Source organism: Podarcis muralis, chromosome 15 (assembly GCF_964188315.1).
Source record: "Podarcis muralis chromosome 15, rPodMur119.hap1.1, whole genome shotgun sequence".
In the NCBI taxonomy this organism is placed as follows: Eukaryota; Metazoa; Chordata; class Lepidosauria; order Squamata; family Lacertidae; genus Podarcis; species Podarcis muralis.
Genome location: NC_135669.1, coordinates 13,301,769 through 13,327,369, shown reverse-complemented (window position 1 = coordinate 13,327,369; position 25,601 = coordinate 13,301,769). Strand labels below are relative to the sequence as shown.

Here is a 25,601-nt window from a genome sequence, read left to right as displayed (position 1 = left end):
CAGTATCCCACTAGTTCTTGCATTTTAGCCTTTCCTTTTAGCCTTATTGCAAAATAACTGAAAGGTTTTTTAAATGATGCTTTGAATGAATTCATCCTACCTTTCATTTAGAATTGAAATTCTCTGATTGCCCATATAGCATTGTTGAGGTCGAAAAAGTTAGAAGAATTTTTAGATGGTGCTCTTCAGGAGACAGTCAATACATTAACAATGGATATTCAGACTTAGGTATATTCATCCCCCGCACATATGTGTGCGCGCACACACACAGAGCTTGTAGAAAATAAACTTCAAACTGGGCTGTATGCTGGAACTTTAATTTCTGTGCTTAGTAAAGTGGGAGGGGAAGGACACACATGAACTTAAGGCTTTCCTTCATTGTTAATGCATTGACATTCTCTCCTGAGAAATATCCTCTGATCAGGACTTGAGCACCCCATTTTTTTAAAACCCAAAACTTTGGAAGTAGATCCTGCTGTATTTTCTGAACCTTTAAAGAAAGAACTACATTTTCTTCTAGATCTTGATGATTTTGAGACCTCAGTGAGGAACACAATTGTTGCGGAAGAAGGGAATACTGCTTTAATCAGTTGCAAGCCACCCAAAAGTAGTCCAGAGGCACATATTCGTTTCCGTGTACGAGGGAAATGGCTGGAACAATCAACAGGTAAGACACTGTGTAATAAAAAGATCTTTTGTTGTTGTTTAGTCGTTTAGTCGTGTCCGACTCTTCGTGACCCCATGGACCAGAGCACGCCAGGCACCTCTGTCCTCCACTACCTCCCGCAGTTTGGTCAAACTCATGCTGGTAACCTCGAAAACACTATCCAACCATCTTGTCCTCTGTCGCCCCCTTCTCCTTGTGCCCTCCATCTTTCCCAGCATCAGGGTCTTCTCCAGGGAGTCTTCTCTTCTCATGAGGTGGCCAAAGTACTGGAGCCTCAACTTCACGATCTGTCCTTCCAGTGAGCACTCAGGGCTGATTTCCTTAAGAATGGATGCGTTTGATCTTCTTGCAGTCCATGGGACTCTCAAGAGTCTTCTCCAGCACCATAATTCAAAAGCATCAATTCTTCGGCGATCAGCCTTCTTTATGGTCCAGCTCTCACTTCCATACATCACTACTGGGAAAACCATGGCTTTAACTATACGTACCTTTGTTGGCAAGGTGACGTCTCTACTTCTCAAGATGCTGTCTAGGCCTGTCATTGCCCTTCTCCCAAGAAGCAGGCGTCTTTTAATTTCATGGCTGCTGTCACCATCTGCAGTGATCATGGAGCCCAAGAAAGTAAAATCTCTCACTGCCTCCATTTCTTCCCCTTCTATTTGCCAGGAGGTGATGGGACCAGTGGCCATGATCTTCGTTTTTTTGATGTTGAGCTTCAGACCATATTTTGCGCTCTCCTCTTTCACCCTCATTAAAAGGTTCTTTAATTCCTCCTCACTTTCTGCCATCAAGGTTGTGTCATCTGCATATCTGAGGTTGTTGATATTTCTTCCGGCAATCTTAATTCCAGCTTGGGATTCATCCAGCCCAGCCTTTCGCATGATGTATTCTGCATACAAATTAAATAAGCAGGGAGACAAAATGCAGCCTTGCCGTACTCCTTTCCCAATTTTGAACCAATCAGTTGTTCCATATCCAGTTCTAACTGTAGCTTCTTGTCCCACATAGAGATTTCTCAGGAGACAGATGAGGTGATCAGGCACTCCCATTTCTTTAAGAACTTGCCATAGTTTGCTGTGGTCGACACAGTCAAAGGCTTTTGCATAGTCAATGAAGCAGAAGTAGATGTCTTTCTGGAACTCTCTAGCTTTCTCCATAATCCAGCGCATGTTTGCAATTTGGTCTCTGGTTCCTCTGCCTCTTCTAAATCCAGCTTGCACTTCTGGGAGTTCTCGATCCACATACTGCTTGAGCCTTCCTTGTAGAATTTTAAGCATAACCTTGCTAGCGTGTGAAATGAGTGCAATTGTGCGGTAGTTGGAGCATTCTTTGGCACTGCCTTTCTTTGGGATTGGGATGTAGACTGATCTTCTCCAATCTTCTGGCCACTGCTGAGTTTTCCAAATTTGCTGGCATATTGAGTGTAGCACCTTAACAGCATCATCTTTTAAAATTTTAAATAGTTCAGCTGGAATACCATCACTTCCACTGGCCTTGTTATTTGCAGTGCTTTCTAAGGCCCATTTGACTTCACTTTCCAGGATGTCTGGCTCAAGGTCAGCAACCACACTACCTGGGGTGTACGAGACATCCATATCCTTCTGGTATAATTCCTCTGTGTATTCTTGCCACCTCTTCTTGATGTCTTCTGCTTCTGTTAGGTCCTTACCACTTTTGTCCTTTATTATGGTAATCTTTGTACGAAATGTTCCTTTCATATCTCCAATTTTCTTGAACAGATCTCTGGTTCTTCCCATTCTGTTGTTTTCCTCTATTTGTTTGCATTGCTCGTTTAAGAAGGCCTTCTTGTCTCTCCTTGCTATTCTTTGGAAATCTGCATTCAATTTCCTGTATCTTTCACTATCTCCCTCACATTTTGCTTGCCTTCTCTCCTCCGCTATTTGTAAGGCCTCGTTGGACAGCCACTTTGCTTTCTTGCATTTCCTTTTCATTGGGATGGTTTTCGTTGCTGCCTCCTGTACAATGTTACGAGCCTCCATCCATAGTTCTTCAGGCACTCTGTCCACCAAATCTAAATCCTTAAACCTGTTCCTCACTTCCACTGTGTATTCATAAGGGATTTGACTTAGATTGTATCTTACTGGCCCAGTGGTTTTTCCTACTTTCTTCAGTTTAAGCTTGAATTTTGCTATAAGAAGCTGATGATCTGAGCCACAGTCAGCTCCAGGTCTTGTTTTTGCTGACTGTATAGAGCTTCTCCATCTTTGGCTGCAGAGAATATAATCAATCTGATTTCGATGCTGTCCATCTGGTGATGTCCATGTGTAGAGTCGTCTCTTGTGTTGTTGGAAAAGAGTGTTTGTGATGACCAGCTTGTTCTCTTGGCAGAACTCTATTAGCCTTTGCCCTGCTTCATTTTGAATTCCAAGGCCAAACTTGCCAGTTGTTCCTTTTATCTCTTGACTCCCTACTTTAGCATTCCAATCCCCTATAATGAGAAGAACATCCTTCTTTGGTGTCACTTCTATAAGGTGTTGTAAGTCTTCATAGAATTGGTCAATTTCAGTTTCTTCAGCGCCAGTAGTTGGTGCATAAACTTGGATTACTGTGATGTTAAAAGGTCTGCCTTGGATTCGTATCGAGATCATTCTATCATTTTTGAGATTGCATCCTAGTACAGCTTTCGCCACTCTTTTGTTGACTATGAGGGCCACTCCATTTCTTTTACGGGTTTCTTGCCCACAGTAGTAGATGTGATGGTCATCCGAACTGAATTCGCCCATTCCCGTCCATTTTAGTTCACTGATGCCCAGGATGTCAATATTTATTCTTGCCATCTCATTTTTGACCACCTCCAACTTACCCAGGTTCATGGTTCTTACATTCCAGGTTCCTATGCAATATTTTTCTTTACAGCATTGGACTTTCCTTTCGCTTCCAGGCATATCCGCAACTGAGCGTCCTTTCGGCTTTGGCCCAGCCGCTTCATCAGCTCTGGATCTACTTGTACTTGCCCTCCGCTCTTCCCCAGTAGCATGTTGGACGCCTTCCGACCTGAGGGGCTCATCTTCCAGCGTCATAACTTTCATATGCCTGTTGTCTTTGTCCATGGAGTTTTCTTGGCAGGATACTGGAGTGGCTTGCCGGTTCCTCCTCCAGGTGGATCACGTTTGGTCAAAACTCTCCACTATGACTTGTTCATCTTGTGTGCCCTGCTCGGCGTAGTTCATAGCTTCTCTGAGTTCTTCAAGCCCCTTCGCCACGGCAAGGCAGTGATCCATGAAGGGGATAAAAAGATCTAAATGGCTGCAATCCAGTGCACCCTTACCAAAGAATAAGTCCCATGGAACTCCATAGAATTTACTTCTGGGTAGATACAGTGGTACCTCAGGTTACATACGCTTCAGGTTACATCCGCTTCAGGTTACAGACTCCGCTAACCCAGAAATAGTGCTTCAGGTTAAGAACTTTGCTTCAGGATGAGAACAGAAATCGTGCTCTGGCAGTGCGGTGGCAGCAGGAGGCCCCATTAGATAAAGTGGTGCTTCAGGTTAAGAACAGTTTCAGGTTAAGAACAGACCTCCGGAACGAATTAAGTACTTAACCCGAGGTACCACTGTATATATATATAGAGGGATTTCACTTTCTGTCTGTTTCCTGACCATTAGGAATTGCTACAGTAATTTGAGCTTTGGTCATTACATTATCTTTCTGTTTCAGTAAACACTGATTAATCTGCACACTTGAGTAGAAAATCAGTCCATAGCAACTTAATTAATAATAACCCAATTTTATCCTAGAAAACTACCTAATTCTCCCATCTGGAAATCTGCAAATTTTGAATGTATCTTCAGATGACAAAGGATTCTATAAGTGTGCAGCATATAACCCAGTCACTGATGATCTTAAACATGAACCCAGTGGACATAAGCTCATAATCAGCAGTGAGTATTGAATGTGATAGGACTAAAATTGTTCCATGAAATCATAGGGCATAAACCACCAAGGACTACCACTGCAAGTTCCCTTAATCTCATACCTTGCACTTTGAAAAGTTCAGTTTAGAGGAAGCCCTGTCAAAGTATAAGGTACTATGCACACAACGCATAACCAGTTTTCCTTAACCATGGTTAAGCATTGGTTCTAAATACCTAAATTATTATTATGGATGTGAAAACATAATTTGGAGTGTGTTTGTAAATTGTAGTTAGTATTAACCTTTTTTAAGAGTTGCATCTGCGTCAAGCAGACCATTGCAAAGGGCCACAGCTCAGTGGCAGAGCATATGCTTTGCATGGAAAAGTTTCCATGTTCAATCTCTGGCCTCTCTAGGTAGGAGCAAGAAATGCCCACACCTTGAAACCCTGGAGAGCTTCTACCAAACATGATAAGCAATACTGAGCTAGATAAACCAATGGTCTGGCTTTGTGTAAGGTAGATTCTTATGGTTAAAGCAGTTTGCAAGCAGAGAAATGAACAAAGAAGGAAAAGTGATAAGCAGATCTTACTAATGTGTACTACTTAAGGTTTAGCTTGGCTATGCCTGGCAGACGTTTGGAAATTTAACCAGGCTGAAGGGAACAAACTACTGTACAATCAAATGTTACATCTTCACTCAGCCTAGGGTCAACAGTGGGTGGTTATGTTAGCATGTTTATAAAATGGTATAGAAACATAATGCCTTGGTGAGAATGTAGGAAGCCAGAGAGTCTTGAACACCCAATTGAAAAGAACTCATGTATCCTTTCCTCTCAATTTCTAGGCTCTTCCTCAGACAACTTTCACATTGTTCATCCCACCACTTCTCAGACTTTGGCAGTACCTCAGCACAATCCTTTGATGTTGGAATGTGTTGTTAGTGGGCTGTCTGTTTCTTATGTCCATTGGTATAAGGATGGCCAAGATGTACTCACTAAAGGCAGGTGGAGAATGCTTCACTCTCATCTTATGATAGACTCGATTAATACGTCAGATGCTGGAAATTACTCCTGTGTGGTGGATAACAAGTCCGGAGTTGTGAAACATGTAAACTACAGTATAAATGTACTTGGTAAGATATGCAGTGGCAAAATGCTTGATTGGCGAGTTTTTTTTAAGCAACAAATTTATGGTCCATGAGACATGCTATTGTGAAATTAACAGAGTGAAAGCAGCATATCATATGTACATTTTCTTTTCCACTCTAGAATCGCCATCAATTTCAAAAGGATTGCAAGATCAGTTAGTGTCCCTGGGTAAAAATATACATCTTTCCTGTGAAATACATGGAAACCCGACACCTAACCTCACCTGGTACCATAATGCAGCTCCTGTCCATCTTTCTTCACGGCACTTACCTTCAGGAAACAAGCTGAGAATTAATGGTTTTGCCAGAGAAGATTCGGGGTTGTATCAGTGTTTAGTCAACAATGGCATTGGATTTGTGCAGTCTACTGGGAGACTTCATTCCCAAGGAGGTAAAAATCACATCACACACCCTTCTGTTTATAAACTTCTGCTTTTCTTTTTGACATCTTTCAGTCTAACATGAAAATAGCCCGTTGCTTCCTGGGATTATTCTCCTAAATTGTTCTGATCAACAAGTTATGCTTTAAAATGGTAGACCTCATTTCTTGTGTTACAAAGTAGGCTGTAGTCCACTGACCAAATACTAGCCAAATTTTGGATAGGCTACCAGTGTGTGAGCTATGAGATTGTGACAGACTAAATTTATTTGCCTCTTTGTTTTGATGGTGTTGAGGGTGTTGCCAATGGTTTTGATGATGTTGCCGATTGAAACTAAATTCCTGTAAACTTATATATGCAGAATCTCAAAAAATAGAATTCTGATAATACTTCTTGCTGATGTGTCAGTTTAGGGAGCATATTTGAAAGCTTTCAGTTTCTTTCTCTTCAGAATATTAAATGTTCTTTTACTAGAGTAGTTAACAATCACAGCACCTGCATGAGTGGGTTCTGATGTGTTTGTGGCCCAAAGCAGTCTACTTAGCCTTTATGTGCATAGATGTCCATATATTACCCCCTGGCCCCCTTTATGACTGTGCTGGCTTCGGGATATGCAGGAACAGTACAGTGGTACCTTGGGTTAAGAACTTAATTCGTTCTGAAGGTCCTTTCTTAACCTGAAACTGTTTAGCTAATGGGCCCTCCCACTGCCACCGCCGAACGAATTCTTTTCTCATCCTGAAGCAAAGTTCTTAACCCGAGGTACTATTTCTGGGTTAGCGGAGGCTGTAACCTGAAGCGTATGTAACCTGTGGTACCACTGTATTTTATTATAATATGAGTTTGTATCTTATATTTATATTTTTAATAGACAGAGGCTTCAAGCCAACTATAACCTCGCTGCCAGCAAACAGCAGAGTAGCAGAAGGTGACACAGTCACGCTGTCCTGCAATGCCACTGGGTTGCCTCCGCCTGTAATCCGTTGGTACAACAGTCATGGGCTGATTACCAGCCATCCTTCACAGGTGCTTTATTCAAAATCACGGAAGTCATCCTCCCAAGCAAGAACTGGCAACTCCATTTCAGACAGAACCTACTTCATCATGTCTCGCAGTGGATCAAGCTCCTTATATGTTCAGCCTGTTACATCAGAGCATGCTGGGAAATATACCTGTGAAGCAATGAATGAATATGGGACTGCTCGTTCCGAAGCTTTCCTTACCGTTGGTAAGTGGCATCCAAGTTGCTGCTCCAATAGCATGCAGATATTTTGGCTGAGGGACGCGGGTGGCGCTGTGGGTAAAAGCCTCAGCGCCTAGGGCTTGCCGATCGAAAGGTCGGCGGTTCGAATCCCTGCGGCGGGGTGCGCTCCCGCTGCTCGTTCCCAGCGCCTGCCAACCTAGCAGTTCGAAAGCACCCCCAGGTGCAAGTAGATAAATAGGGACCGCTTACTAGCGGGAAGGTAAACGGCGTTCCGTGTGCTGCGCTGGCTCGCCAGATGCAGCTTGTCACGCTGGCCACGTGACCCGGAAGTGTCTTCTGACAGTGCTGGCCCCTTAAGTGAGATGGGTGCACAACCCTAGAGTATGTCTAGACTGGCCCGTACGGGCAGGGGTACCTTTATCTTTACCTTTACTATTTTGGCTGAAGTACTGTCAGGGTAATTTTTTTTTTTAATTGGATTTGGACAAATCATACGTCTAATGGATGGTCAGGAGCATCTGCCTGTTGCTGTTCATACATATTCTGCAATTTATCATGCTTTGTTTCTGGCCAAGCAAACCCATGAATGGAAACCAGGGTTCTTGACTTGACAGTTGTGGTTGGTCTGGTGGAAATAAATGATGACTGTTAGTTCACACATAATGCTAAGCCAGGGCTGTGGTTTGTTTCCTCCTGGCATGGAAAACACAGGAGCAGGGAAGGAGCAAAGTAAGGTATGACTAACTTGTGTGCCAGTGCACAGTGCTTGTTCATGTTAAATCTGAGTTTTATTTTTATTTTATATTTAATTATGCTTTTGTGTGATGTGCAATCTGGCTCATTGTGCCACAAGAACGTGTCTTTCATATTTGTTGGTAAAGATCAAAAAGCAAAGCACTATTTTGTGTTCTGTAGCACAGGAGTAGCCAAAATGATGCCCTTTAGATGGTGTTGGATTACAACTTCCATCATACCTAGCCATTGGCTATTGGCTGGGGCTGATGGTAGTTGTAAACCAATAACATTGGAATCCATGCATATCTCCAGGGCTTTTTTTCACCCAGAACTTGCCAGAACTCAGTTCCGGCATCTCTCAGGTAGACACCATTGCCCTTATAAGAGATTAAGGGAAGCGTTCATGGAGAGTTCTGGTGCCTCTTTTTCTAGCACTGCATATCTCTAACCTTCAACTTCCTTCTGTAGATTCCTACGAAGCTAGTACAAAAGCAGAAGAAATTGCTCCTGTGGAAATTGCCCAGAGTGATGAAGGAGATGGAGATTATGATTCTGATACGGGCCTTCAAAGTTCATCTCCAACAGAGATTCTTACTGAAGAAGTCGCTACAGAAAAAACATCCAGTGGCATTTCTCCACCAGAAGCTCCAATCATTCTCAGTCCTCCACAGACTCTTAAACCAGATCAGTACAATCTGGTATGGCGCCCTGGAAAAGATGGTGGTCAGCCAATTAATGCCTATTTTGTGAAATATCGCAAGGTACTTATTCAAATTGCACTATATTTGATAAACTTTGCACTTCCTTTTTTTGAATATTGGATGAGTTGGACTGCCATCATTTTTAGTAACAAACAGGGCTTATGTTAAACACACACACACACACAGTACAGAACTCTGGTATTTGATGTTAATATTAGGCCAAAGAGAGATACATCCATCTGGATATGTAGGTAGCTGTTTAGGAATGCAGAGGTTTCAGGTTCTTTTGCTACTGGCAACATGAAATAGAGCCTTGGGAGTTTCTAATTTAACCTCCCAATTTAAATACTGCCCAGAAGCTTGGGGAGAAAACCCTAGCAAGATTAGGAAACTCCATGTCCCAATGCATTCAAGTCTCTGCTCTTAAAGCTTGCTCTAAGCTTTGCAGGAAAAGTAATTAAGAAAACTCACATCAGTTACTTGTTTTCACTTTCTTATAGTGAAATAACTAAGGTATTAGCTTATATTTAGACTTGCCTTTCCTGTATTTAACTGCAGCAGATTCAGGGGTTTATTTGCTCTTAGCCTCTTGTGATTCCTTTTTGCAGTTGGATGATAATCTCAATGTTACCAACTGGAATACAGTTCGTGTCCCTGGAAGCGAAAATGAACTTTCTCTCTCAGAACTGGAACCTTCCAGTCTCTATGAAGTCTTGATGGTAGCCAGAAATGTGGCCGGTGAAGGCCAGCCTTCCATGCTTACTTTCCGTACTAGCAAAGGTAAGTAAGTGTGTACTCAAAATACATTGCAGTTGATGGGCTTTTTTCTAAAGTTCCCATTTGCGGAGACCTATAAAAAAACCAAAGATAGTGGCCGCAGTCTCATTGGAACTCCATGACCAGTACTTGCTCTGAACCAGGATTCAGTAACTGAACATAGATCTGCAGTCTGAGATTCTGTGAGTGATCTTCCATTCACAGAACAATATCAGCACTTGCTGATATAAGGGGAGGAAGGTGATTTTTGCAAATTTCTCCTCCTCTTTAGCCCCTAGGAAAATTTACTCTGGTAGAGTGGGGGGTCCCTTGGGAACAGTATTGAAAGTTGTGTGGCTGGCTGGCTGCAGGAATGAAGGCAGATTGGCAAAATCACCTTTCTTGCATTATTGGGAGGCTGTGCTCTTTCATACATAGAAGGGCACTTTAGGATCTCTTCACAACGAGAATACGCTTTCCTTGGGAACTTCCCAAAGTTCCATTGAAACAGACTTGCAGATTCGGGCTGTCCTATAGCAAAGGCTAAACTGATGTACCTTCAATAGCATGGCATATCCAGTTTTAGTGGGATTTCTGTAGTGTAAATATCATTTAGGTTCAATAGTATTGCTGCCTATTTCCATGGGGCAGAAAGCTGTTCTCAAATGGCATAAAAATTGTGTGGGATGTGTGTGATTATAAACCTTTACTACTTGGTTCAAAACATGCAATAGGAGAGAATATTGACTGAATAGCAAGGTTTCTTCCACTCACTGAGCACATAATTCTCTTTTAGAAAAAACCTCCTCCTCAAAAAATACACAGGCTCCCTCTCAACCAGTTGGTATTCCTAAGCACTCTGTCATTCAAGAAGGGGCAACCAACAATTTTGGAGTGGTCCTTCCAGATTCATCTCGACATAGTGGAGGTAGGTGTTACCATTCAGATTTTGTCTGTGCATTTTATACTGCAGCATACATTACGGTTTGGGGGGGGTGTGGAAACCCTCCTGAATATTCTCTGGCTGTTCATCTGATTTTCAGGTCATTTATGTGTAAGTGTTCAATTTGTGACTCTTCTGGTTGAATGACAGTATAGCAACTTAAAATACTTAAAAGACTGAGCACTAAACTGTTTGTGGAATTGGGAAGGCCCCGTTGCTTATTGCAGAATGCATGTTTTTCATGAAGAGGATCCAAATTCAATCCCTGGCATCTTCAGTTAAAACAAAAATCTGGTAGCAGATTATGAAAGACTGAGAACCTGGAAAATTGTAACTGTTCAGTGTGGGCAGTACTGATAGTAGATGTTCAATAGTCTGATGTGGTATAAGGCAGCTTCTACGTCCAGTTAAAGATCTTGGGCAGCAGTGCTGGGTAAGACCTCTGCTTTTGGGAGAGTGCTTCCAGTCAGAGTAGTTTGCAGTGGGCTAGATTGGGGTAGAGAACCTCTGGTCTGTGGAGCTTCACCAAACCACATCCACTTGCCCCAAACCTGACATCATATGTGATGTGAGGTGCCAGGCAGATAGAGATGTGACTGAATCCTGCAGCTGGAAAGCAATATTTAATCTGCCAATTAGTCAACCCCCACCTTGTGGACCAACTTTGACAGAGTACACACATTGTAATGTCATCAGATGATAGACAGTGGTCCCCCCGATTCATCAGAGTTTGTCCAAGAATGAACTCTCTGTGTGCATCAGCTGAGGTGTGAGGAGTCTAATCCTACTTGATTCAGGAACTTGATTCCCGGGGGAAATCTCTGGTGCATCCAAACCTTCCAGAAAGTAGGACTCCTCACTCATTACATGATATATTTACCTTCCTGATTTCCTATATGATTTGTTGTATAATGAAGAGGGTTCCAGCGTATAATCAAAATGTATTATTTGTGATGGTCTTTGGGTTGCATGTTGAGATGGTAGGATTAATGGAATTTATAATTAGTGAGAGATGTCCTACTCATTTACTAAAAAATGAGTCCAATGTATGTTCCACCACTTTTGTCAAGTTGCTAAATTTTACAGAATATTTTAACATTTCATAGGTAAATTGATGTGAAACAACATAGTCAAGTGTCGGCGCTTGCATGTGTTGTCTGTCCTATGTGGTAGAAGATGACTAGCTGGAAAATAGCCTTAAGGATATATAACCTTTTCGTGGTTAAACTATGTATCTTCCTCTTCCAAATGATATCCCATTTCTCTATTCTATACTCTATGTAGTTTAAATGTATGAACCAATAAAGTAAAGACTGAAGGATATTTCTGCCAGAATGGTTATAATCACACTTACTAACACCACCTCTCTTCATTCTTTCTGTTCCCACTGCTGTCTAACTTCAAGTGAGTTCAGTAAGTATTAATATAATCTGCATGGTTTTGAATGCTAGCTAACTTGTTTTTAAGAGGTCTTAAAGCTTCTTGATACTTATGAAAGCTTTATTCTTATAGTTACTGTATCTAGGAATTTCAGTTTAGATTGTAGGCTTTCTGTACTGCAAATGGTTAGGTTTCTGTGCAATATGTTCATTTCACTTTGGTACCAAGTAGTAGTGACACAGCAGATCACCCTGTCTATTTCTGTGGTTGTGAATTAAGCTATGCAATTCTCTTGGTTTCTGATGATGTGCTAATACTTTAGGACTGGTGTGTGCTGACATTATACAGTGTTCTTGCATAACGTAAGCTATATACAATAGAGTACATTGCCAAATTAGCTAATTTTTTTCCCTAAGAAGCTTTAATTATCTCCATATTTGAAAACTGAAATGATCTTCCATGTTTGCATTTCAGAAAGGATTTTCTGGGCTTAAGACAAATGCACATTTGAGTATGTTCTTTCTCACTTGACTGAAACACATTATTAAATAAAATCTGGGTATAGAAATCAAGTGCTTCTAACTATTCTAAATATTTATGAAGCCTTCTCAATTTCCTATTTCAGTACCTGAGGCACCAGATCGACCTACTATTTCCACGGCATCAGAGACTTCTGTTTATGTCACTTGGATCCCACGTGCCAATGGTGGATCACCCATCACTGCCTTTAAAGTAGAATATAAACGCATGAACAGGAACAGTGAGTGGCTGGTTGCAGCTGATAACATCTCCCCTTCCAAACTTTCAGTGGAAGTTGGCAGTTTGGATCCAGGTATTAATATGCATTTTTTGTTCAAGAGAGACCACAATCAGTATTATGCTTTTCTGCATTTGAGCTGTAGCCAAGTTAAAATCCTGTTAAACTATAAGATGTTGCTTTTAATGCCACCAATGCTATATAAGATTCAGGAAAATTAGTAGTCCTTGTGTCTTAACTATCACAAACTTTTTTAGTCAAGCATCTGAACAGCATTTTCATAATAAGCATGAGAATAAGTCGCTGACCAGCTTTTACTTTCCTAACTTGGTATAGAGAGCAGGCATGTGCTCACATCTTGCCATATCTTTTCTGGTGGAAAATAACATCTCATCCAGTATTTGGCTAGATTGGATCTTTCTATCAGGAGGGGTTGTCCAGCATAGTAAGTGAGAAAAATAGTATAAGATAACCTTACAACAAGGGCCATTTGGATCTTTCTGTTCTATGTTTCTATAATGCTGGGTTTTATCTTTTCATCTAATGTTCAGTTCTCTCTTTTATTGCCATATGAAAGGAGCTGCATATAAGTTTCGTGTGATTGCTATTAATAACTACGGGGAGAGCCCACGAAGTTCTGCCTCTCGGCCTTATCAGGTAGCTGGATTTACCAATCGGTTTTCCAACCGACCCGTCACAGGACCTCACATTGCTTACACTGAGGCGGTCAGCGACACTCAGATCATGTTAAAGTGGACTGTAAGTATCAATTTATGTGCACCATGAAAAAATTGATTTTGCTTGCATCTCACGTTAGATCAAATGTCTGTTCTGTACAGCAACAAATTAGTGGATTATACTAAACTGACCTTTTGGGAACCAAAAGCTGTATATGAAAAGCAGTGAGCACTTGAAATGCACAGTATAAATGCTGAGTATGTGCAGTCAGTATTAGCAACCAGTATTGCACTCAGGAAAATGCCTTGGTGAACATGTACTCTTAAAAACTTGCATCAAAACATAATATAGATAGTGCCTACTGTAACTCTGTAGGGAGGCTGTTCCACATAGTAGGTGCTACCGTCACAACAGCCCTTTTCCTGGTGGTCTGGAGGCTAGAAGGATGCATAAGAGGGCTCATCTTCTGATCTCATTGCATGGACAGGTCTATGGGAGGAAGCATTCCTTTGTGTAACCCAGTTCCAAGTTGTTTAAGGTTTTATAAATTGCAGTAGACCCTTAAACTTTGTTTAATAGCAAATTGAAAGCCAGTGCAGTTTCTTCAAGTGGGATGTTATATGCCCACAGTATAGTGCTCCACCGAGCAACCAAGTTACCACATTGTACACCAGCTGCAACCTTCGAAACAGTCTTCGGAACAGCCCCACATTGAATACATTATATTACTACAATCTCAAAATTTCCAAGGCATGGGTCACTGGCTTAGGCTGTGCCTTTCTAAGAACAGTCATAGCTGACATACCAGCCAGAGCTATAAAAAGGCATTCATAGCCATGGAGCCTACTTGAGTCGCCAGTGACAGTGATAGATCCAGGTATACCCCAGACTACCTATTCCTTCAGACAAATGCAGCCCCATCTCGAACATGCAACTCTTGTTTCCCAGAATCAGGAGCCACTTACCCATAGGCCCTCAGCTTTAGTTTATTAATCCTCATCCAGCCCACTATTGCATCCAGGCACTGATCTGGGACCTAAACAGTTACACCTGATTCAGATATTACAGAGAACTGGAGCACAGTATCACCATCATACTGAGGACGCAGGGTGCCAGATAGCCTAATGACTTCTCCCAGCAGCTTCATGCATAGATGGTAAATACCAGATGCAACTGTTAGGGGCCTGAGGAACAGTTACCCAGTGCCACTCACTGAATTTGACCCCACAGGTAGAACAAAACAGTGCATCCCACACCTAAGTCATGGAGTCAATTTAGGGGGATACCATATAGCTGATAATATCAAAGGGTTGTGTAAAGGCAACAGGGTCACATTACTCCTGCCCTTCTCCTGATAAAGGTCATCCCTCAAGGTGACCAAAGCTAATTTGGTCTGAACCCAGAATGGAATGGTTCCACATTTTAAACCTTTAAACAATAATGAGAATATGGCTTTAGCTAAAATTCTAGAACTGTATTCACAAAATACTTCTCACTGTTTTAAAGCCCACTTTTGTTTCGTTGTCTCTTCCCACATTACATTAACATTGTCTTTCAGCCCCTGCCCCAGGAAAATATATCCCTTGTTGACTGTAGTTCTGGAATTTCAGTTGTTTTAATATTTCTTTTCCAGTATATCACTTCAAGCAACAACAACACACCCATCCAAGGATTTTATATTTATTACCGGCCAACAGATAGTGACAATGATAGTGATTACAAGAGGGATGTTGTGGAAGGTAAGATACATTACTCTGATTATGCAAGGAATTGCTCCAATTACAGTACTTCTTATTCCCCCTCCAAAGCATCAACCCAAATGCTGTTCTAATGTAAAGAAAACATAACAAAGACATCACAAAAAAGACATCACAGAAATAGACAACTCTCTACTATAGACTAAGGGACTGTGCTCTTTGTAACATTTAAGAAAGCCAAAGTGTAATGCGGGGGGGGGGGGGGTTGAGAACCCTTTCTGATTCCTGTGAACTAGAGTTGAGGCACTAGAATAAACATATTTTCATTCAGTGTCTTGTACCAGGTGGTCAGTAGCTTCTCTGCTAGAGGAACTTTCACTAGTACACTCCAGAATTGCATTTGCTTCTGTTGCAGCCACACCAAACTAATGGTTAATAGTTGTTTGTAACAAATATCTCTTCTTCACTGTGTCACTATCTGCCAGATCTTGAACCCTTGTCACAGAAATTGCAGTGGGACTATATTTGTGGAGTATTAGTTCTCATAATAAATTTCGCACATGATCCATAAATCTCATTATGGTCTAACAGGATTGTGTGGAAGCTGTTTGTGTGAACGAATGATCCTTCACTTTTTGAATTCAGTGTCCCATTACTATAAAGATGCCATGTTGTTAACTTTTAGGTTACAAATTTGAGATAAGCGGCAAAATTTTCTATACTGCAATTGTTCCTTTATTTAATTCAAGTGTTAAATCTCTTAATGTGCTTGAAGCTGGAAAAGAACTGGCTTCTCAGATTTAGTCTCATAACACTAATATATAAGCGGCTGATTTTATTGGATGGATTTTGGTCCATTTGTAGGTCTTAATTTTATGAGCTGTACAGTGGGAAAGTATATAAACCAATTACATTTGTTAACGCAGGAACAGGCATTTGGTTGAGCACTGACAACTACAGAATTCCCCTGATAACACCTGTTAGTGCATCTATGAGCTCTTAAAAATTATTTTACGTAGGATTAAACCTGTTCTCACAATTGCATAGAATGGCTATGGCTGCCACAAGTTGCCATGCTTGAATCTATTACTATATTAATATTGCTCTACAATGCTACAGGACTGCTAAACACCTATGTAATGAGTGTAGTTAACTGAGAGGTTAAGCTATTACCTTGGAAGAAGTTCAGTGTTTCACTTGTAGCCTTTCTGGTACACAGAATCTGTGTTTATAAATGTTTAAGTGAGCTCCGCTGTGCTGTGAAATTTGCTTGTTCCTGGTTTTCAGGTTTATGCATTCTGAAATCTTAGTGGAAGCCGAAACCACTAGCAGCTGCTCTGCTGTGCCAAAGCTTGAACAGAAATTTGCACAGTGGTAGAAATGTTATACATCAAACTCTTCTTCACTACATTATATAGCCACAACTACTTATTGATTTACATATTCAAATTAGCCTCAGTTATGTAGGAAAATATAGAGAGAGGAATATCTTGTGCATGCCTTTTGGATCACTGCAGCTGCATTGTATTTTTATTTTTTGTACCTTTCATAAGTAAATTTCGACACAGGATTTTCAGTTCAAAACACTCAGTAGTAAAGTTTTTGCAATGGTTGTGACTTCATTAGTAGCCCAAGGTTTCATTTCATGATCAGTCTTGTCTTTCTGAGATTGTCTCAAAACTTTGATGCCTTTTCTGTATATGTTGCCACATGCTAGCTTGATTTTATTTTTAAAGTTCCTGATGTTTGCATTTGGTTCTTCATTACGTAGTCAGTAGTTTTCTGTCTTTCTGCTTGTTCAACAAAAGCACCACCAAACCATCTGTTGTCTCCTGTGCTGAAATTTTGCATTCCATACTTGGTTCATGGAGATAGTGTCAAAAACTCAAAGTGCATTCAGATAACAGTTGCTTACATTTTCCTTGCTTCAATATATGGGAACAGAGTTAAAATATTTGTACTGATTCCAGTTTTAGTAAACGTTTGAAGGAAAAATCTAAAGCCTAATGTAATTACTAAAAGGATGCTTGAGGTGTAATGAGAAGATGGAGCGTAGAAAGATTTGGAAAACTGAGTTCCTGGGGAAAAGCTGGACTGTTTGTTTGAAACAGTCACCTCTAAGGCTCTTCAACGAAGCAGTTAAACACACAGACTTTCAGATATTGGCAGGCTGTATTGTACAACAGTGCTGTTCTCTTGTCGGTTCAGTCTTTCAGTAGGGACAATAGTTGTATATGCATGTGATTCACACCTGGAGTGTGATTTTGAGGGGAAGAAGAATTACACTGGCTGGCTCAAGCTCTATGCATTGACGCAAAGGTGAGAATTAGGTGTCTGTGCGTGTACATGTCTGGAGCCTTCCATGCAGTTGAGATCCGTGATTGATCAATGTTTCAGGTGGTGCCGAAGCATCTGTGCACATAAAGGCCCATTTTCACCTTTGTCGGACTGTATGTGGAGATCAGGGGAAGCACCAACTGAACCGATGCTGCTTTACTTCCACCTTTCTAAGTGGAGCAAAGAAGAGCACTGGGTTATTGTGTAAATAGCACCCCTACTTGGGTGCTGTTGAAATACAGTAGCATCTTGATACTATTCTTCCCTGTGAAGGCTGTAGCTTATAGATCTGTCTGTGTTCTAGGTGGAAGTAGTCCCAGCAGAAATAGACCACGATGTCGACATTTAAGAAGCATTAGGCGTATCTAAACCATCTTAATTATAATATAGTGGGTTCCTCTTTATTAAAACTTGTCATAAGAGTGAGCATACAGACTGAAAGTGATTTATGAGTACGGAGAAAACACCAGGTGGTGTCTAAACGAAAAATTGACTTTCAGCCAGACACAGTAAAATCATTCCCCTAAATGAACTTGTTTGGATTAGAATTTCCAGTGCTGAATATCAAAGGCCTTCTTACTTCATATATTTTCATAGTACATAAAAATTGTCTGCAGCTTGTGCTAGTCATGCTGTTAGTAAACTACTTACGCTTTCCTCAGGTTCTCTGGAGTACGTTCTTAGACTTAAGTATAGAATTGAGTGGCTTCAAGTCTTTTTGTGATGTCTTCACTTTTCTGCCTTTAAAAAGACAGGAAAGGTAACAGCAAGTGATCAGAAAAGTGATCAGAGGCTGAACCCTTATCTCTGTTTGCACACAGTTTTTATACATATAGGTTAGACATGCAAGACTCCCAGTAATACAATCTTGCATGTGATAGCGCCAGCTTAACTGCATAGACAGATGCTTCCACATTTCAGCTAGCTAGGCATTTTTCTGTTTATTACATTTAAATGTCATGGCCTAGCATGCTCCTAAAACTTCCCTTCCCCTCTTGTGTTTTGCTTTTTCTCTGTTCCTCTCTTAAGCTTGCATGTCAGCATGATTACCAAATCAAACCTTTATTGCATTAGCATACAGCCATAGCAAAATAAGACAATACAAAAAAAAAAAAAAGACAAACTAGAGACAAGCAACCAAGCAAAATTCAGGCGATTTTGCTGGCGTAGTGACATTTAAGTTACCCGAAGACAATAATGCAAAGATATAGTAGCCAGCGCCAAAAACTAATATGCGGATATATATAGAGCACAAAATGGCCCCAGAACAGACTCAGCACATTGAGTTAAAAGTAATAAAAGAATTAAAACAGGTCCAGGTCTAGGGCACGCTACCCTGTCAGAGTAGCCCTGAGTTTCAGAGCCTGCACTATGAAGATTGCCACCCCACGTGAAATTTGGGGATTTGCGTCCACAAGAAGCGATTTCAAACAGTCTTCCTTAGATGTAGTGGTGGACGGGATCAAAAGGAGGAGCTTAGATCTTATTGGCTCATAAATAGGGCAGTAGAAAAAGAAATGTATGAAGTCCTCTACTTCATTCATTGTGCATGGACATAGACGCTGGGTAATAGGGGTCTTAGAGTAAATCCCCTGCAGGAAGGCCGTGGGTATAGAATGGAAGCGGGCCATAGTAAACGCTCTTCTCAAATTGGGCTCCGTCAGGTCTATCAAGTAGTTGGCAAGTGATCTTACCACTTTCACTTTAGGGAGCCACATGGAGAGGCGAGCTGAGGTGGACTGTGCCCGGTCCATGGCCTCGTCTCTTGTAAGAATCCAGGCCCGGATTTTATGTTTGTCCCAAGAGGACAGCGAGTCAAGATCTGGGAGAGAGTAGCGTGCAGTAATAGTCACCATGGCCTTGGACCATTTATTGCTTTGAGAACACGTTAAAAAGGCTTGCCTGTCTAGTAGGGAACCTGGGGCATTGATTAATTTACAATAAAAGCTAATAATTCTAATGTGGGCTCTCGCAACAATGGAGGGGAGGCCCAGTTCTGTTCTTAACTGTGCTGCAACCGAGCCCTTGGGGAGACCCAGTATCTTCCGTGCAAAAGAGTTTTGTAGAATCTCCAGCCATTGTAGTGTTTTTAAATTCCACCCCCAGATTTCAACCCCATACAGTATCATCGGGAGGACTTTGCTGATAAATGCTTTTCTGATTGGTAGAACCAGCTGGCCGCCTTTTGCATAGTAGAATTTCTCCAAGGCTTTGATGGTTCTGCGGGCAGCCAGGATGGTTGTATTTAGGTGAGCTGACCAGCTAAGCCCATGCTGAAAGATGATACCCAAATACTTGAATGTTGAACAATATTCAATAGAATGGCCCTCAAAATTCCAGAGTGACTTCCGAGTTTTCGTGCCAAAAGTAAGAATTTTGGTTTTGGCGAAATTAATTTTAAGGGAGTTGGTATCACAATATGTCATGAGCCCTCTGAGCATGTTGTTTAAGCCCAGCTTGGTTAATGAGAGTATCACCATGTCGTCCGCATAGAGTAATATGGGGATCTTGAGCTGTTGTAAGGAGGGGGCAGATTGATTTAGGGCCTTCATAGTTGTAACGATGTCATTGATATAGAAATTGAATAGAAAAGGGGCCAAGAGGCAACCCTGTTTGACCCCTTTATTCAGAGGGAAAGAATCAGAAAGAGCTCCCAGAGGGCCGAATTTTACTCTGGCCGATATGTCATTATGAATTTCCATAAGAAGGAGGAGGAGTCTCTTATCTATGTTGGTGTAACTAAGCTTCTGCCATAGCCTATCTCTGGGAATGGAGTCAAAGGCGGAGGTCAGGTCCACAAAAGCCGCGTGTAGTTTGCAATTGAACCTGTTTAGGTATTTATCAATCAGGGTAAGTAGAACAAGACATTGGCCAGATGTGCTGTGACCTTTACGGAAGCCAGCCTGTTCCGGATGGAATAGCTTTGTTTCTTCTGCCCACTCGATTAATTTCTCTAGCAAGAATCTAGAGTAAACCTTGTATGATATGTCCAACAGGCTGATAGGTCAGTAGTTACACGGATCTTGTGGGTCCCCCTTTTTATGTATTGGGATGACTATGCTCTGTTTCCAGTTAGGTGGAATCTTAAGAGTAGCATTAATGGTGGTAAAGAGAGATGCTAAGATAGGGGCCCACCACGACTGGTTCGATAAGAATACCTCAGGTGGTATCATATCCTCCCCCGGGGATTTATCCCCTGATAGCATGCTAATTAGTTGTGTACATCTCTCTGGGGAGACTGGCTCCCAGGTGGGCAAGGCAGATGCTGGGAGAGTGGTGACTACATTTACGTTGGAATCTGGGGCGGAATACAGCTGAGCAAAGTGAGAGTGCCAGCTGGCTGCTGTGATGTTATTAACAATGAATGAGGGGGGTCTGATTACAATGAGAATACATGATTATGGTGTCAGCCTGCAACAAGATGGTGTTAGTCTTGCTTAAGCTATAACAAAGGTGGAGGTGATTCATGCTACTCTTTGTATCATATTGTGATTAGTTGTATCAACAGCAAAACCTACAGTCAAAAGTACAGTGTCTCTTTCTACCAGGCTCCTATTGCATTCTTTATTTTTATTTATTTTTTAAGTCAGATCTTAATAGCATGGTGGAAGGTCATCAACAATGGGGCTAGATGAGTCTCTTTAAGAAAGACATTCTATGATCATATCATGTTGTGATCCATGGCTGTCCATGCATACTGCTGTGTATTGGCCAACTTCCAAAGTTTAAAACAACCACTTTCTGCCAAATATTTCTTATTGCAGTTTTATTTACATGTCTGATTCAGACTTTGCCCTTAGGGTTTTATGTTAAATAGATGCTACATTCCATCTTTGAGACAAACATGTTCAGGAAGGTTGTAGACATTTTATTAATAGTAAATTACATTCTTCTTATATGCATATTTGTGTATGTAAGACTGATTTTCGCCTGCTATCTTAGCTCTTAATTGCAATGGGTCATTTATTTTTTACCTGTTGTCCTCAAATTGTAAGGACAGTTCCTACACTTTTTAGCTCAGTTTATATTTTCCAAATTGTGAAACAAACATGCTACATGTCTATATGTTTTTCTTTCTAGGCACAAAGCAGTGGCACTTGATAAGTCACCTGCAACCTGAAACATCTTATGATATTAAAATGCAGTGCTACAATGAAGGAGGTGAAAGTGACTACAGCAATGTGATGATCTGTGAGACCAAAGGTGAGAAGGGGCTGTTATTTTTCTTCTGTCACTAAGCCAATAGCCATATATTTGCTGTTCCCTAATCTACATACTTGGGACCCGGGTGGCACTGTGGTCCAAACCACAGAGCCTAGGGCTTGCCGATCAGAAGGTCAGTGGTTCGAATCCCTGCAATGGGGTAAGCTCCCATTGTTCGGTTCCAGCCCCCCCACCTCAACTAGCAGTTCGGAAGCACGTCAACGTGCAAGTAGATAAATAGGTACCGCTCCGGCAGGAAGGTAAATGGCGTTTCCATGCGCTGCTCTGGTTCGCCAGAAGCAGCTTAGTTATGCTGGCCACATGACCCGGAAGCTGTCTGCGGACAAACGCCGGTTCCCTAGGCCTATAGAGCGAGATGCCCGCGTAACCCCAGAGTCGTCCGCGACTGGACCTAACGGTCAGGGGTACCTTTACCTTTAATCTTCATACTTATGTAAGAATTCATTTTTTTCCAAACATTTTTCACAATATTTCAGATGTTTTAGTTAGTTTCTTGACTTCATGAAAATAAATATTCCATTTCAGCACACCATATGTAATCCAATATGGGCTTTTAGAAATCACATGCTACCATCAAAACCAAACCTCAGTGCTTGAGAGAGCTTCTCATTCAATGCATAAAACTGTGCTATCTTCCCATACTTTATCTCAAGCTAATGCTCTTGCTTGTTATTGCTGTAAACAAAAAGACGGCTTCAGTTTCTGGGTTCAGAAAGGCACGTAGGATTTATCATCAGCTACCCAATACCCTTGTTCAATAAATAATTTATTTCTTTTAAAGCAAACTTAAGTTTGAAACTATGATCAGTTTTAAAATATATAATTTTGGGATACTAGTAAGGGTAGAAGAAGGATCTTTAATAAATTTTACGCACACCTGTCCCAGAATATATCGGTGTGTTTTCATTTCCAACCATCCATAAGCATTGATATTTGACAACAAAAATGGGCCCATTATCTTTTTTTGTCAACTACTTTACATACCCTTTACATTCTGGTAATGTTCATTATTCCTATGTGTGAAAGTGTGAAAGAAGCTAAAGCAGTGGCACGTGTGGACTTGAGGGTAAACAAATTCCAAAACAAATATATATTATCAAGTAACTTATGATCAAAAATGTTCTACCATCATATTTTATGCCATTTTGAATTGCAGTAGTTGCAGCTCTTGATTGACTTATAGAATTAATAACACTTCTGTAGACTTGCTATTTTAAATGTGTGTTTTATCTTATACTCTCCTCCCTCCACATTAGTGAAGCGCACACCTGGAGCATCAGAATACCCAGTGAAGGACCTTAGCACACCACCAAATTCTCCTGATCGTGGAGTTGGGAGTAATGCTGGTCAACCAAATGGTCCCGTCCGAAGCAGTGACATGTTATACCTGATTGTGGGCTGTGTCCTTGGAGTGATGGTGCTCATTCTGATAGCCTTCATTGCTATGTGCTTGTGGAAGAATCGCCAGCAAATTGCCATGCAGAGTAGGTTAATTCTGATATTCTTCATGTCCTCTGCTGGACCAAACCTAATGAAACAATATTGTTGCTAAGTAACCTAACACCACAACATTTATTGTGAATTTAAGTTGCTGTTATGATCACCACTGAATAACGGAGGGGAACAAATTTGAAAAAGTGCTTTATTCTTCTTATGAAACATAGAGATTAGAGCCTAACTCTGTGCCTTCACTTTCCACTCCAATTTAGCAATAGAAATGTATTCTAGGAGAACTTTATATTTTCACTTTCAGAGGATATTGGTAGATATACTGTCGTTATTGGCCAATATACATAGTTACACTCTTCTTTGAAATCTTCTGCTGGGAAAAGGACATGCTTCCTGTTCCTACATTTTTGGTGTTCTAAATGTTCATAAGGTATAGCAATTGTGTTTTGGTCTGGGGAAAATGTGGGATATAAATAAATATAATAATAATAGCAATTTTACTTGGCTCTTATAACTGTAGATCTGACAGAACAATCTATATTGCATTGTTAAGAATAGTGCTGGTGCAATAAAATAAGTGTGTTTATGCCACAAAAGCTGTCAGATTCCCCAAACAGTGGTAAATATGCAAAACATGTAATCTGTGTTAGCCCCTTAATTATCAGTGGTGGTCACCTGCTATCTAAACTCTGTTCGTCAGATTGTAACATGTTTTATAATTTGTAAAGGGCTTAAGGCATTGTAGTGCTAGGGGTGTAAACTCTACCGTGAACAGCCAGCTATAAAACGTTTTCATCTGTAACCTTTTCAGATAAAAAACATGTGTAAGAGTTGAAGTGTTAAGCATTTTCTCCCAATCCTCACTCTTTCAGAGTATGACCCTCCTGGTTACCTTTACCAACGTGCTGATATCAATGGGCAAATGGTTGAGTACACGACATTACCAGGCACAAGTCGTATCAATGGCAGCATACATGGAAACTTTATCAGTAATGGAAACCATAATAATGGTTGCCTTCATCTCCATCACAAGGTTCCTAATGGAACGAATGGAATCATGAATGGTGCTGTAAATGGAGGAACTGTTGTTTATCCAAGGCACACTAACTCCCTGTCCAGAGCACACATGGAATATGAACACACCCACCACCTCGGAAATGTAAGTAAGCCCTAGATGTTGGAGGCCTGTTTCTTGAACATAATACGAAATGAAGTCTTAGGAAATGGAAAGCATTCATCACTTAACAAAAATATGTTGAAAATTCCATAACATGGCATGCTTTGTGAAGCTTAACTTGCTGGAATTGCCTCATAGAGCTTTTACTGCACTGTTAGGGGTTAGAATCTTCATTTTTAAACAGCATTTTTAACACCCAATATTAATGTTTTGCTAACCTGGTGATTATAGAGAGGCTCGAAAAGGTTGGCTAAAAGATCAAGCATAGCAAATATGCTGTCTTTCAATTCTCATCGTTTCTTGTGACTCTGCCAAGTTTTTCAGAATAAAGATGTTATGCATGCATGTGTGAACCTGATGGGGTGAACAAACGCCACTGAAAAGTTTTGCGTTAGACTTGGTTGAAGAAAATTGTGCTTTTAGTGATCTATTTTTATATTATATATGTGCATGTCATCAATGGTGATTTTTTATGTGTGAACCAGCAGATAGATAGATAGATAGATAGATAGATAGATAGATAGATAGATAGATAGATAGATAGATAGAGGTGGCTTGCATAAGTGCAATTTCCCATGTACTATTCTGCTTTGTCTTGGTTTTTTTGTTTTGTTCTTTAAGGCTGTCAGCCTAACTTTGATGAAGGTGCTTGGGTGGAATTATTCCTCAGGCATTCTCAGTTTAATTCTACGTCATAGTAATAATGGCAGTTACACATTGGATACCCTTCCACTCACTTACATTGCTTGGAGATTTTTGTGATCTTATTGGAGACTTCTCACATTCTTCCATTAATTGTGCCAGAACCTTTAGCTTTATGACCAGGCTGTTACTACAGCCCCATTTCAGGTTTAACTTTTAAGCAGTGCTCTTTATTACACTACAGTGTGCCAAAACCTTAGGTTAATAAATCAAAAAATCGCTCCTCCTGGTCCTGCTTTGACACACCATAAGTCTATCTGCATTCTGAATGTTTGAGACTTGGGTTGAAATTATTAAGAATGACTGTGATTAGGCCCCTGTATTATGAAAAAAATATGCATTTGTTTCCCCAAGGAATTATCTAAATAGCTAATCTTTTTTTTAACATTGGTCCTGCTCAAAACTGTTTGAATATTTTTGAGTAAGTACACTTCTAAGGTTTTTGGGGAATATAGGACTAGTGTTTGTTTTTGGTAACTGAACACAAGTGCTTCGTTTTAGGGAGAAACAGATTGCTGCTCAAGCAAGAGTTGCCACTTCAGATAACCTTGCCTTCTCTTGTTTCTTTTTGCAGCACTCTTAAACTCATAAGTTCTCATTCTTTTTAAAAGCCAACCCAAACACTGATTTTACAAGTATCAAAACATGATTCTATAAGCATTCTGTAAGTGATGGATATATCCAGACTATTTGAACCTAAACAGAACAATTGTCTATTGTCTATATAAGGGTATTCCAAGGACACAAACCTAAAACAGGTGTTAACCAGTTTTCTTTTAGATGCTTGT

General features: G+C 40.7%; 1 protein-coding gene across 6 annotated transcripts in view; it reads left to right on the top strand.

Annotated features, from left to right (window-relative positions):
• Positions 1-25,601, top strand: part of CDON (cell adhesion associated, oncogene regulated) — a 122,307-nt gene that overhangs the window by 85,680 nt on the left and 11,026 nt on the right. For 4 of the 6 annotated variants that reach the window (XM_028708445.2, XM_028708443.2, XM_028708446.2 and 1 more), the window contains 14 exons: positions 521-667; positions 4,429-4,572; positions 5,391-5,678; positions 5,815-6,084; positions 6,945-7,301; positions 8,481-8,773; positions 9,322-9,493; positions 10,266-10,397; positions 12,418-12,624; positions 13,127-13,308; positions 14,861-14,966; positions 21,342-21,464; positions 22,742-22,969; positions 23,807-24,093. In XM_028708445.2, coding sequence (XP_028564278.2) covers positions 521-667; positions 4,429-4,572; positions 5,391-5,678; positions 5,815-6,084; positions 6,945-7,301; positions 8,481-8,773; positions 9,322-9,493; positions 10,266-10,397; positions 12,418-12,624; positions 13,127-13,308; positions 14,861-14,966; positions 21,342-21,464; positions 22,742-22,969; positions 23,807-24,093 — 2,936 coding nt within the window. The remainder of the gene's footprint in view (positions 1-520; positions 668-4,428; positions 4,573-5,390; positions 5,679-5,814; positions 6,085-6,944; positions 7,302-8,480; positions 8,774-9,321; positions 9,494-10,265; positions 10,398-12,417; positions 12,625-13,126; positions 13,309-14,860; positions 14,967-21,341; positions 21,465-22,741; positions 22,970-23,806; positions 24,094-25,601) is intronic. The other 2 variants (XM_077919567.1, XM_028708447.2) reach the window with 2 other exon arrangements.